Source organism: Agaricus bisporus, assembly GCF_000300575.1.
Source record: "Agaricus bisporus var. bisporus H97 unplaced genomic scaffold AGABI2scaffold_8, whole genome shotgun sequence".
Taxonomy (NCBI): domain Eukaryota; kingdom Fungi; phylum Basidiomycota; class Agaricomycetes; order Agaricales; family Agaricaceae; genus Agaricus; species Agaricus bisporus.
In genome coordinates this window covers 1,630,894-1,644,024 of record NW_006267371.1, presented here as the reverse complement: position 1 = coordinate 1,644,024, position 13,131 = coordinate 1,630,894, and the positions used below count along the sequence as shown (strand labels likewise).

General features: G+C 44.6%; 3 protein-coding genes across 3 annotated transcripts; 1 reads left to right on the top strand and 2 right to left on the bottom strand.

Moving 5' to 3' along the window:
- Positions 1 to 2,003: 2,003 nt before the first annotated feature.
- On the bottom strand, positions 2,004 to 2,541 carry AGABI2DRAFT_137888 (hypothetical protein). The gene is made up of 4 exons (XM_006463446.1): positions 2,454 to 2,541; positions 2,306 to 2,379; positions 2,224 to 2,255; positions 2,004 to 2,169 (listed from the first exon to the last, which is right to left on the bottom strand). The coding sequence occupies exons 1-4, from the start codon at positions 2,491 to 2,493 to the stop codon at positions 2,124 to 2,126; spliced, it is 192 nt and encodes a 63-aa protein (XP_006463509.1). The 5' UTR covers positions 2,494 to 2,541; the 3' UTR covers positions 2,004 to 2,123.
- A 420-nt stretch (positions 2,542 to 2,961) lies between these two features.
- Positions 2,962 to 9,387, bottom strand: AGABI2DRAFT_179844 (hypothetical protein; the record flags this gene model as incomplete). The annotated part of the gene is made up of 29 exons (XM_006463445.1): positions 2,962 to 3,281; positions 3,338 to 3,396; positions 3,455 to 3,467; positions 3,528 to 3,554; positions 3,613 to 3,647; positions 3,709 to 3,775; positions 3,831 to 3,842; positions 3,921 to 3,957; positions 4,016 to 4,359; positions 4,417 to 4,512; positions 4,570 to 5,248; positions 5,304 to 5,374; positions 5,431 to 5,493; positions 5,551 to 5,650; positions 5,735 to 5,875; positions 5,930 to 6,066; positions 6,124 to 6,453; positions 6,513 to 6,610; positions 6,667 to 6,862; positions 6,918 to 6,977; positions 7,029 to 7,319; positions 7,368 to 7,444; positions 7,498 to 7,678; positions 7,733 to 7,763; positions 7,818 to 8,262; positions 8,312 to 8,452; positions 8,502 to 8,794; positions 8,846 to 9,214; positions 9,263 to 9,387. 29 exons carry the CDS (start codon positions 9,385 to 9,387, stop codon positions 2,997 to 2,999), a joined length of 4,803 nt encoding a protein of 1,600 aa, XP_006463508.1. The 3' UTR covers positions 2,962 to 2,996.
- A 144-nt stretch (positions 9,388 to 9,531) lies between these two features.
- AGABI2DRAFT_208350 (hypothetical protein) lies at positions 9,532 to 11,682 on the top strand (the record flags this gene model as incomplete). Its single annotated transcript, XM_006463444.1, has 6 exons — positions 9,532 to 9,583; positions 9,637 to 9,691; positions 9,744 to 9,775; positions 9,831 to 10,036; positions 10,086 to 10,384; positions 10,435 to 11,682. 6 exons carry the CDS (start codon positions 9,532 to 9,534, stop codon positions 11,513 to 11,515), a joined length of 1,725 nt encoding a protein of 574 aa, XP_006463507.1. The 3' UTR covers positions 11,516 to 11,682.
- Positions 11,683 to 13,131: the final 1,449 nt, after the last annotated feature.

Sequence of the window (13,131 nt, the reverse complement as noted above, 5' to 3'; positions counted from 1 at the left end):
ACACTACTCACCAGTCACGTATGGTAGGTACTCGTCGTTGAAGATTATCCGAGAGATCTATATTATCAGTATCATTATAAGATTCAATTTTCGAACCCTTAGAGAGTAACTTAACGCCTGACCTTGATCGTGGTTCCACAAGGAAGTGAGGTTCATGACAAAGTCCGATTCTAACTACGGAGAATATCCTGAAATCGCCTTTGTCAACTCAGATAAAAGAAAAAGAACACCACGTTCATGACTTACAGTGTTCAAGGGGATCATGCTCCCGAAGCAAAGATTGCCAAACATCTCTCAGACGAGAAGAAAGTAAGGAAAGGCATGAAATAATTGGGCCGGGCGCCGGGGCATAGTTGCCGAGGAGAAAACCTTCGTACTGGGGAAAAAATTATCAAAAGGAGTATATCTTAATTCTTTTTCGCGTTGATGATCTGGGTTTGGCTGTGTAGCATTACTTGGCTCTCGCAAGCTGTTCTATGACTGTGGTACAAGGATATTCGGCTTTGTTGGCCAAGTGCCGTCTTCTGTTTGAGAATTCCGTGTGTTTTAGAGATGAAATTTGACTTGGCCTTGAGTAGCTAATTCACGTCGATACATGACACTGCAGGTTGAGTCACTAATCACGCGCACGGCTTCACCGTGACAATTACATATTGGTCAAAATTTGATGGAGGTCCGTGCGCAAGTTGGTCGAGGTATATAAGCAAGGACGCATCATTTTGAATCCTTACCACTCTGGCCTTTTGGCTTAGATCAAGTGTAGTATCTGTTCTTAATAGTTTAACCACTATTATGGAGGCACCGCCTCCATTCTTGGTTATCTAATTTTTGCCGCCCCAGTTCCTCGTCCTCTGCTTGCACGACTTGGGCGCGATGACTCTGCCGCTGCACTACTGGCTTATGTCGTCGGGGGATCCCTTTTTATGGGTCCTTTTCTTTTTGTTTAGCTGTGGCTCTTCGTCAGTTGACGAGCTTGGGCTGCACTGGCAAATGGAATGGGATCTTACTTGGTTTTATATATTCCGCTTTTCTCTATAGCTTTGGCATCGGTGGGTTTGCCTCTTTCCAACTTAATTCATAGTGGGTTTGCACCGGATATACGTATTATATTCACGAGAGTTTGTTCTGGGTAATTGATATACATTTTGAAGCCATCCTAAATTTTAGATATAAAATTACCATATACCTCCTGTCAGTGATGGGCAAGTCATTTACTAGTAACCGAAAGTTGGTTACTTGGTAATTTAGTAATTTGATTGGTAATTTAGTCGATGACTCTGACCAATTACCAAGTTCCCAGCAACAGTAACGGGTCACAGTCACCAGTTCCAGTGCCCGGGCGCCGCTGCATAGTAGGATGTACGCTGCGATGTCTATATACTTGTTTTCCGAAGATGAATAGTTGAAAACTTGAATCCATGACACGGGACTGTATTAGAACACTTTGTACATCCTACTTAAGCCCCGAAAAGTATTTTTTCTGCTCCAATATCTATATCAATTCCATCAGCTTCATGATCAGCACTATTCAGCAACTCAGGTGATCAATGTAGAAATTGTGCCACCACCCATGTTCACGACCTGGCGCCATGGTTTAGAGAAGGTAAGAATCTATTCTACTGGATGGCTTCTGGGGCTATATATGCTATCAAACATTCAAAATCGGCCGTGGAACAAGAAGCGGTCGATTATCTTGACTTTATCTTTGGCATCAGACGGACGACATCATTCGCATCAGGCTGGACATCATTTGCGTGAGATAACATTTGTAATCTAGTAATTAGTAATTAGTCTGTTTACTAAGTAATCAAAGTAACGACGTTTACTAAGTAAATGACTTTTACCTTGGTAATTAGTAACCCACCGCCCATCACTGCCTCCTGTGGTTGTCTGTTGTTGCATCGGGAGTACTACCTTTATTTCTAGTGTGAGATGATGATCACGACTACGACGCAGTCAAACGACCAATGATTAATATACATTCTTCCGAACACTGGAATCCCTTCTGATGTCAACATTGATCATGAAGTATATCAGTTCTGTCCTCCGAACCCCTGATTATTGGGCTCTACTTGTCGAGAGTTATGACATTGTTGCAGAGGTCCATACTGGGATTAAAAACGTCAAAAAGTCGCACCACATCGAGTACAGCGCTTTTCGACATCCACGCTATTTTTTGATCAGAATACTCCCCGTGCTCGTATGGATCTAAATTTGGCTTACAGCATAGCCAAAAGACCGATAGGGAACAAAATCTACTTCAAGTCAATAACAATACTTTTGAAGGGCTATAACACAGACGTACGACAGCAGTGATGATACCGCAAGGGCCATATCTGGTCGTTATGGCGTGGTGTCCTTGTTGACAAAGTGCCAGATCTGTTGGGATCAGAGAATGACAATCAGTGTTCGACATCCTTCCTTTAATCAACGGAATAGAGATAAAGCTTTACAGTTCGGCACAAGCATCATTCCTGGTGTCATGCCCGTCATCATGGCACCTGTCACCTGGGGCTGTATAGGTTGTTGACCTAGTCCAACTTTCGTATTCATCGACATCGTCGAGTGTTGTAAAGTTAAGTGTGGTTGCGCCATTATCATCTGAGGCTGGCCCGTTTCCGACATGGTATATTGGTACCCCATTCCTGGTAACGGTTGTTGCTCTATGCCGGGAGTTTGTTGATCTATGTAGATCAACTGTGGTTGTTCCAGTGGTTCGGCCGTATTGGCATTTGATAGCGCGTCTCCACCGTCATTCATCGTCTGCTAGTAAAGGGGATGAGAGTGAAAGCGGGGAGTAGATGGGAGAAATAACATTTAGGACGGCTTTAAGTAGACAACGGTAGGCCGTCTTGATCCATCATTCCAGGGTGAGTAACAAATTGCCAGGGGGTGGACATGACAGTTCAATGTGGAACTGCCTTCGGCGTTGAATATTGTTCGGTAGTTAAAAAAAGGATAGATACAAACATCTATTTTGAGTAAATATGCAAAGATTACAACTCATCCCGACCTGATATCTTACTCTCCTCTGCAGCAGACGGTTCCTCAGGAGCGTCTGTATCCTCATATTCTTCCATATAATCTGGCTCACCCATCACTGGAAGTATTTCATCTGTTACCAGCGCCGCACTCGCACTGGCAAGAACATCCGCATCAGCGGTCGCGAATCGCGAACGTATTTTCCCCTCTTTCGCCAATTCCCTAGCGAAGTGAGCTATTTCGGAATCATATTCTTCCCACTCTGGTATTTGACGAGCACGCGACAACTTGGGCTCTTTCTGATGCCGAACGTCAGAACTTTAAATCAGGTGAAAGAATGAACTGTCAAACGAACTGTAAGAGGATTCTGACATAAGTCAATAGTCTTTGCCCGATCCAGTCGATCCTTGCTACCTTTATACCCAAGAAATAAATGTCAGTGTCAACGTTCAGTACTATAGATATTACTTACACCAAGTTTCACACTTGAAACAGTCTTCGTCAGCCGAGAGGAAGATATGTCATGCAGAAAAGTAATTACGCACCCAGAGCCAGTCTTCGTGAAGTGAGAACTGGAAAGAAGAAAACATTAATACACATATACAAAGGGTCAATGAAACAATCACGTACGATAGGCACTTGTCGTTGAAGGTTATTTGGTAAGTCTATATTATCATGATTTTTAACTCAATACCCGAACCCCCAAAGAATATCAAAACGCCTGACCTTGATCGAGGTTCGACAAAGAATTGGGGTCCATAGACAAAGCTTGGTATTGACCGCGGAGAATATCCTGTAAAACACATTCATCAATTTGAATCAAGGGGAAACAGCGCATCAAAACTTACACCTGCTGTCATCTGTGATGTGACAAATTAAAAAGAACCAATTGAATGAGCTCAAAAACGTCCCAATGCATGCTAACGCTCATCCCCTACCTGTCTAAACTTCCAAAGATCAATCACGTACAAGGCACTTCATTTCAAAACATCAGTCAACCACGATCACCAAACGAATAGTTCTTTTTACTCACCTAATATGGTAAGGTAATCCCTGAAGGAAATCCTTCCAATACCCCGTCTTCCAAAACCTGAATCCTTCCATGGCGGTATTATCGTCGCCCATAGGCGTGAAAGCATAAGGCGCTCCCTGAAGATCAAGGTCTACAAGTTCTTGAAGATCCGCACGAACAATCTGGTCAGCATCAACGAAAACGACTTTCTTGAGGTCCATCGGGAAGAGAACATCTAAGAAGAGGATCTTGTATGCCCAAATGATACGTTGCTTCTCAGACTGAGCGCGAAGCCAAGACGGCCACTTGTAGGTTACAAGTTCGTATTTGAACCCGTATTTCTCGGCCATATGCGGAATGAATTCCTATAAACTGGGTCAGCCGACATCCACCCAAAATTTTCGAAAAAAGTTGGGACTGACGAGGAAGGAAGGAGACAGGAAGTTTTCAATGAACCAAAACTTGACAGAGCTCTTAGTATTACGAAGAACACTCAGAATCATGATCGACGCAAATCGCTAGTGACAACATGTCAGAAACACAAAAAGTCACACAAAAGAATTCATCAGACGTACCTCATAAAGCAAACCCGAAGCAACAGTAAAGATATTGATATCCGCTTGCTCCTCCACCGCCGTCACCCCTTTCTCTTCCTTCCCAAACATCGACATAAATTTATTCGTGAAACTTCCCATCACCGAAGCTTCAGAATTTTCCTCTTCATCAAGCACATCCTCCCACTCCATCCCAGGCAACCTCTCCAGCCTCGGATACAAAGTCAACCCATCAAAACTGTCCAAAACAATCTCATCTCCAGCCTCCTTAACACTAGGACTATTCCACCCCTCATTGCCCACACTCTCCATCTCAAAAATCTTCCTTCCTCTACCTTCACGAATTTGCAATTGGAACACTCCAGGTTTCGCTTTAAACTGTAGATAGCCGAGGTTTGCTACGACGAGAGTGTCATCTATAGGAGTCTTGTCACTTGTTTTGACGAGTTCAAGTTGAACACCACGCGGAGGTTCGAGTGTTTTAGTGTCGCGGGCATGACCTTCAACGACGAGGTAATCCAAAGAGAAAGTAGCATCTACGCTCTTGTCCTCCGGGGAAAGTTGAGTGAGAAGGATATTATCGAGATCATAGAGCGCTACACGGGGACGGACAAGCCAAGAAGGTGGAACGTCCATAGCAAGGGTATAGATAGGATCTATGGGAAGATCATCGAAAACGACTTCGGAAGGGATTTCGTTTCTGTTATACCATTAAGGATAACTGAAAAGTCACAGAAGCTGCAGGAGAAACTCACCCAGTAGCCTCATCAAAGGAGAGAGTAGCATGAGGAATGACATTGTATCGATAGAAACGTTTCAATGGCATCTACACGGGCATGATTTGGTCAACGTCTTGCTACAGAGTCAATTGGAAACACTCACTTCAGTGTACCGCCCTGGATTCATATGAATTTCAACAAACACATCAGGAACCGTACTCAACCACTGTGACACAATATTATTTTCAAACCCATATGATACGCAAAGGCAATAACAACTCACCTGCAGCAAAGACGACCACTTCTGCGCCAACAAGCTTAGAGGATCCATTACAACAGCGACATGATACAACGCCGTCTCATTATTTCCAATCTTTATGGCGCTACATATGAAAAAAAAAAAAAGAATGAGCGGATGAGCAAACTCAAAACGAACGAGAAAAAATGCTTCCAAACATCAGACTTACGTATATTCCGAATCCAGAATCTGATAATTCCTACTTCTCGGTCTCGGCGGCGTATCAAACAAACCCACTTCACTTGGATCAGGTTGTTGACTAGCACCAATAGTCGAAGTCAACATCGACACTAGATTCGCATAGGAAGTCCTGTAAACCTCAGCATTTAGCATCGACAACATCGCGTAGAAAGAGTTTATTTACCGGTCAAGTTCATCAACTCCATTTTTGACACTTCTCAACGCATCGGCAACAGCTACGGCCCGTCTCTTATTCTCGAAATTTACTAGACTGACAAAATCAGCAGTCGAGAACTGATCCTTCCCCAACGGTGCGATAACCTGCCGCATACTTCTCAACATCATAGTGCGATATAAAAGTAAACTTCAGAGACTTACGCGTCCATTGATAACAATACCGGTTTCACCACCTTTGATACCTAACGCTCTAGCAGCCAACCTCGAAGTTTTGACATACCGATCATACGATTTCGAGTCGAAATTGTCCTCAATATCAACGATATCAAGAGGAGCTTGTTTATCCGACTCTCCCGTCGCTACGGTCATCGAGAGGTCTAGAGCCTCAGAGAGTTTTTGAGATGACACTTTGGATAAACTGTGCGTGGAGATTAGATGTGCGAGAGTGGATGATATTGCGGTTCTTGTCGAATCGTTAGGTGTCGCAGAGGGATTGTGAAGGAACGTAACACGCGACTCAGAAGTCTGCGCCTAGAACAAAATCCAATCAGCACGTATAAAATGACCCAAACCACAAAATCAAAACGTACGAGAAACTCCAACGTCTGTTTCAAAGTCTCTTTTCCTTCCTCCGAATCGAAATCTGCAACGACAAACAAGCTCACTATAACCGGTTTCCTATCGGATTCTTATATGCATATAAGCACACCCATCCTTCAAACCGTGACACAAAAAACGACTTACTAGGATACATCCATGATCCTCCCTCAAGTACACCATCCAGACCCGACTTGGTTAAAACCTCAGGCACACTAACTACTTTGACTTTACTGGTCGAAGGCACGATATACTGATTTCGACGTTTTTGCGTTGTAGGCAAATCGTAAAAGTACGTAGATATATCGGGGTGGGTTTCATCCGTCACAATGTTCAGGTAAACCTGACGGGTATCATGTTTAAGACAAAACGGTAAAGAGAAAAAGATAGATGAATACCTTTTCTTGTAGATATTGCAATTGTTGTCCGGCCTCGGCCTGTAATGCATCTGCAAGTACCTAACAAATGTTTGAGCTCATCATACAAAGATAAAGAAGAGACACACTTACCGCATTCAGAGGGAGAGGTTTACCATTGAAGAAAACATGCCCTCGTCCACTCGCCGACTGCTTTGTGCCAGCACCCAATCTCTCGACATAACGCGTGATCTTGTCGGTAGGTATAGTAAAAGCGGGACGCGCAAATTTCTTATCGCCAACGAGGTCATCGAACGGAAGAAACTGGGACTTGTCCATTTCGTTGCTCATGAGTGCGATGTATGTACCTTTGACGGTCTCCAGGGAGACGTATTCAGGGACCTTTTCAGGGTGATCTTCGTATATGGTCGTTGGGTTGGCAATCTGGAGGATGTGAGCACTAATCATTGACGGAAATAATGAACAACCAACCGATTGACATAAGTTCGTAGTAATCTTCCAGCCAAAATTTTTGAGCATATAAGAAATCACTTTCGCCATCTTCAGACCTATCAACACCAGTCAAGTATGAACCATTGGCAAGCATGAAAATTGAACTTACTGTCCTCATTCTCGATAAGTGGTACGAGACCAAATCGGTATGGTAAACCTTTACTGACGACGTTGTAAACCAGGGTACCAATCAACTGTATGTTGCTCGATTGACGGAGATCTAGAACGAGGATGATATTGAACAAATTGCGTCTGACATTCGGCATTGATCCTGGATACGCTTGAAGTACCTGGTCAACCGTATCAGCTCCCGAACAATGCAGAAATGGAATTACTGGACATACCCCGCGGACTGATGGATTCCCCCGCATATACCTTCCAAGTAAAATCAGCTTCAATAGAAACGGCTCATTGGATGCTACTACTTACTTGGGATCATTCTCAATGTCATTGAACCAGACAATGACGTCGCCCTTCTCAGGTCTGTCGCTTGCATCCAACAATCCATCGGTAACAAGCCCGTCCTTCTGAGCGCTAGTAACTTCGGCATGTGTCATTACTTCCAGAGCCTCACTTCTCTCTAACCCTAACCCAACGAGTTGCTTCATCAAACTCTTTTCCTTCTTCAATAAATTCATAAGGCCAAAAACATGGACGTCGCGGGGAGCAACAGTCTGACCATTAAACCAAAAGTAATTGGCTCCAGGCGCAATCTTGCGCGCCTTTTTGCCCAGCTCTTCTTCGATGCTCGAGTTGATTTGAACACGACGGGAGAGAGACGTTGCGTATTTGGGAAAGTTTTGCGAGAGAGTAGTCACAGTTTGTAATGAATTTGTCGATTCAGCGATTAGTTGAACTGCTTTGTAGCCGATAGCTGTGAAATGGGGTCAGTAGATGATTGATATGATATTGACACAACGCACTGTTGAACTCTTCCTCGGTGAGGGTTGCTTTTGCGTCAGTTAGCGTTTCGTTTTCTGGGTGAGCCTGTATAAGGGAGAAGACGGCGTCCATGTTACGACTGGAGTCTTTATCATCTACTTGACTATCCCCTTGTGTCGATTCTGCGTAAAAGTAAGGATTGGGTGATAGAATGGGACTCGAAGCACGTACGTTTTTCTGATGAATATCTATCATCAATAGCCAAGTAGTCCATCTTCTTCAGGTCTAGTGAAACACCGTATCCAGAAAGATAGTTGAGTTTCGACCGAGGTCCTTGAGGTGGTACATGACGCAGGACATATTGAATACGAGGTTCGGGTTTATTTGCTTCCGAGTAGAGGTATGAATGCAAGCCTCGGAAGTTCTCAGAATCCAAGGTGGCATAGAGGATAGCGGTTCGGTGGGGTCGGTCAATAGTCGTACTGTGCGAGGGATGTATGTGGTCGAATGTAAGAATCTTTGGTCTAGGGTAGAGCTTAAGTCACATCTAAGCAAAAGATGAGATGCATGCTTACGGTTCCGCATTTGTCTCTTCTGATACTTGTCGCTCAACTAACTGTACGAGCGTCTCGAGATCACATACGACTTGTCCATACCAGTCGACCCAGGATCCACACACGGTACCGGTGCTATCCTTATGCCTGTCCTCATAATGCTGATAAAATGCTTCCAGCTTGGGTGTGGCAGCATGCAAATAGAGGTTCATTTGGACCTCGGCTAGATCACCAGCCCCCTGGATAACTCCATGCGTGACGGCAGAGGAGATACCGGACTGATAGAGGGACTGTGGGGTAGAAGACTGCGTGAATATGGACGCGTCTGGATCTGTAACCTGGTCGAGAAGTTGAAAGAAGCCGTCGGGATTAACCAGCGCTACGGATTCGCTAAAGTGACATCAGAACAAGTGTAATGATATGTACAGAGCGACTCACAGAACTTCGGCGACCACGGGGGGATCGGGCCAGGAGGGAGTAAGAGACACTCTGACCGGTGGGCTGCCAGCATTTGTGTGCTGGAGAGCGAGACATGCGCCGAGGACTGCAAGAGCCCAAGCCATGGGGGACGAGTAAGTTGCGCTCGTCGTTATTTATATTCGGCACGTACTGGCCACGTCAACGTGATATCATCTCACGTGACCGTGATCTATGTCGAAAATCAAAAAACCAATCAATCAAATTTGTGATCTTTCTTGGCACTTGTCATGGAATTTGTACCCGCCCCTGCCGTCCACCGCGTCCTCTGTGCTGATTGCGGTGCGCGCTCTTCTGCGTCTCCAATGAGATAACACTCAACTTCTGTTCGCCAGGCACCCCGATCGTCCCCAACTCTGCAAACCTCTGCGCGGCATGTCTCCGGAATACGTATGTCTTTGCAACCTCAGTCGTCAAGCAGTTCTGATGTTTTGTTCCCCAGAGTTGACATTACGGAAGGCATCCCTAAGCTCGGTGCGTAGAAACCAAATCATACACATCAATGCCTCCCTGACATCAATCATCTCAGCCTCGGTTGCTTACTGCCGCAATTGCGAACGGTTCTTGAATCCGCCTGCTGCGTGGACGATCGCCCGCCCAGAATCCCCTGAACTCTTGTCCATATGCTTAAAAAAGCTAAAAGGCCTCAATAAAGTGCGGCTCACAGATGCCCGGTTCATCTGGACAGAGCCTCATTCTAAGCGGCTGAGGGTAGCGATAACAATCCAAAAAGAAGTACGTCTTCCCCATCACATACCGACATACCACGGACTGACTGCTCCAGGCCTTGACAAATACAATTCTCGAGCAAACTTTCGAAATCGAATTTCTGGTTCAATACGGTCAATGTTCGAGTTGCGCCCGGCTAGCTGCCAAGAATACTTGGAAAGCCATGGTTCAAGTTCGACAAAAAGTACCCCACAAACGTACTTTTCTCTACCTCGAACAGCTTATCCTCAAACACAACGCTCAAAAAGACACTATCTCTGTACGGGAGGTTCGCGATGGTCTCGACTTTTACTACAGCCATCGGAATCATGCTATCAAGATGGTCGAGTTCCTCACTAGTGTCGTCCCTGTTCGGTACGACTGATCTTTCACATCCTTGATTCATCTCATGTATATACATATAGTTCCAAATCATCCGAACAACTTCTCTCGACAGACACTCATTCCGGCACCTCCGACTACAAATTCACTTACTCTGTTGAGATCGCTCCCATATGCAAAGATGATCTCGTTTGCATGCCTCTCAAACTCGCTCGTTCTCTCGGAAACATCCACCCTTTAACAATCTGTGCTCGTATAGGGAACTCTTTTTCACTCATAGACCCAGCCACACTTCAAACCTGCGATGTTTCTCAAGCACTCTACTGGCGTCAACCCTTCGAATCATTATCAAGCGTAACAGATCTAGTGGAATTCACCGTTCTAGACATCGAACCCGATTACTCGAAATCAAAAGGAAAATATCTTATGGCTGATGCGCAAGTTGCGTTAGCCAGTGCTTTTCGATCGTCTGGTGGAATAACAGAAGATGTAATGATGGATTACGATACTATGGGACAGACTTCGAGTATTTTCCATACTCGTACCCATTTGGGCGCGATCCTTCAACCTGGTGATACAGCTCTCGGATACCACTTAACCAATTCGAATTACAACTCCACCGAATTCGCTTCATTACCTTCCAACCTCATTCCTGACATCATACTCGTCAAGAAAGCATATCCGAATCGTAGAAAGAAGAGTAAATCTCGAAGTTGGAAACTTAGGAGTATCGCGAAAGAACCTGGTGAGGAAGGCGAAACCGGGTCTGGGAGAGGTGTTGTTGGACGACTTGGAGGAAGGGATCAAAAGAAGGTCGATGAGGATTATGAATTGTTTTTACGTGATCTGGAAGAAGACCCGGAGATGCGTGCTGGTGTCAATTTGTATAAAGCCAAGAAAGATACCGAGGATAATGAAGAACGAAACGATGTTAGAATGGTTGCTCCTGGAACAAAAGGTCCTGCGCATGGTGCTTCGAAGAAGAAGGAGAAGAAGGAGAAAGTGAGAGGGAAAGAATCTATGGATGTGGATATGGGTGGTGTTGAGGAGGGAGAGGGTGAACCTGATTTCCCAGAAGTGAGGTTGGATGAGTTGTTGGAAGATTTTGATGAGATGACATTGGGGGATGAGATTGAGGATGGTGAAGAACATTCAAGTCTTTGAAGAATTCTGTATTCTGGAGTTAGTGTTACTAGCGATCGTAGCTGTTGATCATGGTCAATCTGCAGCAACCGTGACTCTCGCTCCGCGGGACAAAGTCAACCCGATGCGAGTGATCGTCGGTGTTTAAGCATGTAGGAGCTTTGAATCGAGATCCGTTTTGCCTCCTCGTAACACTAAATGCTGCCTGCCTGGCGGGTCCTGGCAATGCGAGTTGGTGAACCAAAAGGACATTATCCGTTTTTCCAATCCTTTGTCCATTGCAAGCTCGTACATCCTTTATAGTTGGTCCATCTTATATTCAAATCTTAGAACAAATGATCAAATCTGCGGGTTTTGCGGTACAAGTAGGGACCCATTAGTCGTAAACGACCCGATCCGAACTTCCGGATCCTAAACCCTTTGATGGTTTGAACCCCATGCATACATATGTGAAGATCATTCTTTACAATGAATTTACCTGACTCCGTTTTCGGGACAGGGATTCCCCCACTCCTCCTATGATCGTACCTTCGCGCTCGGGATGGCACGGCATGCCTTATTTTAGTAACTACTGTAAATGGAATAGACTCGCAGTTGGACGGACGCATATATAAGTATTACTTCCCAGGGAAAACGGGTGGGTTGTTTTTGTATTATCATTCTTGACAATGTTCTGATGAAGAACTTCAACGGTCATCTAAGGGCTATGTGGGTTTTAATAGCGGACATAGCTGATAGATAGATGACTTACGGGAGGTCTTCCAGAAACCGATTTCGTCCAAGATTCAATGTAGCCAGATTCTGGATTTGTGATCGATCCGAAGGTGAGCTTTTTTGTCTTCATCACTGAATGCGAGAATGTTAATTACATAGTACCTTCATATTAGACTTTGTCAACTACATATGAAAAAATTGTAATGAACGTGTTAAGCGTAAACGGCTCAACTTGAACCGCACGACCTTATCATGGACCGTTACAAATAGGGTATCTTGCAAGCGATGAACAAAGCCCCTGTGAGTGACGGCAAATTATCTCCTCGGTAGTATGGAGAGCGGAAACATAGAAGCTGAGAGAAAACAGCAGTACGCTTAAAACACACGTGGCTTTCTCTCCTTTCTATATGACAAAACTTGAGCATGCTCAAAGGAGAATTTGCTAGTATTTGTCGTCAATTGACTTTCAAAATCTCTAACCGAGAGCGTATCATGTTTCTGCATAACCGAGATGGCGTGGCAAGATATACTTACACCCGTATATATATCCTTCCTGAACTATTTTTAGGCTTGATTGGTTATTGTAAAGTGTGGTGGCATCGGTTGCGTGATCATGAGCTCGCGTCTGGTTTTCATGATCATTGGAGAGGCTATAGAAGTGGTCATTTCGTTTTTGATGTAATTTGGGCGCGTTACCGAGTTTTCAGGGTGATCATCGTGATGATTTGAACATCGCGGGTTGGAGTAGAGGTTGAGTTTGTAACGTCATACGTTCGATAATGCCTTTTGTATGACAAGATTCTGATGATACTGTTGATGCCTGTGGATGATGGAAAGCCGATGACAAGTAAACCTTTGATTAGTAATGCTTGAAAACCTGAGAGTGGTAAGTGATTCGGTCTGGTTGGTACCTACTCGAAAAC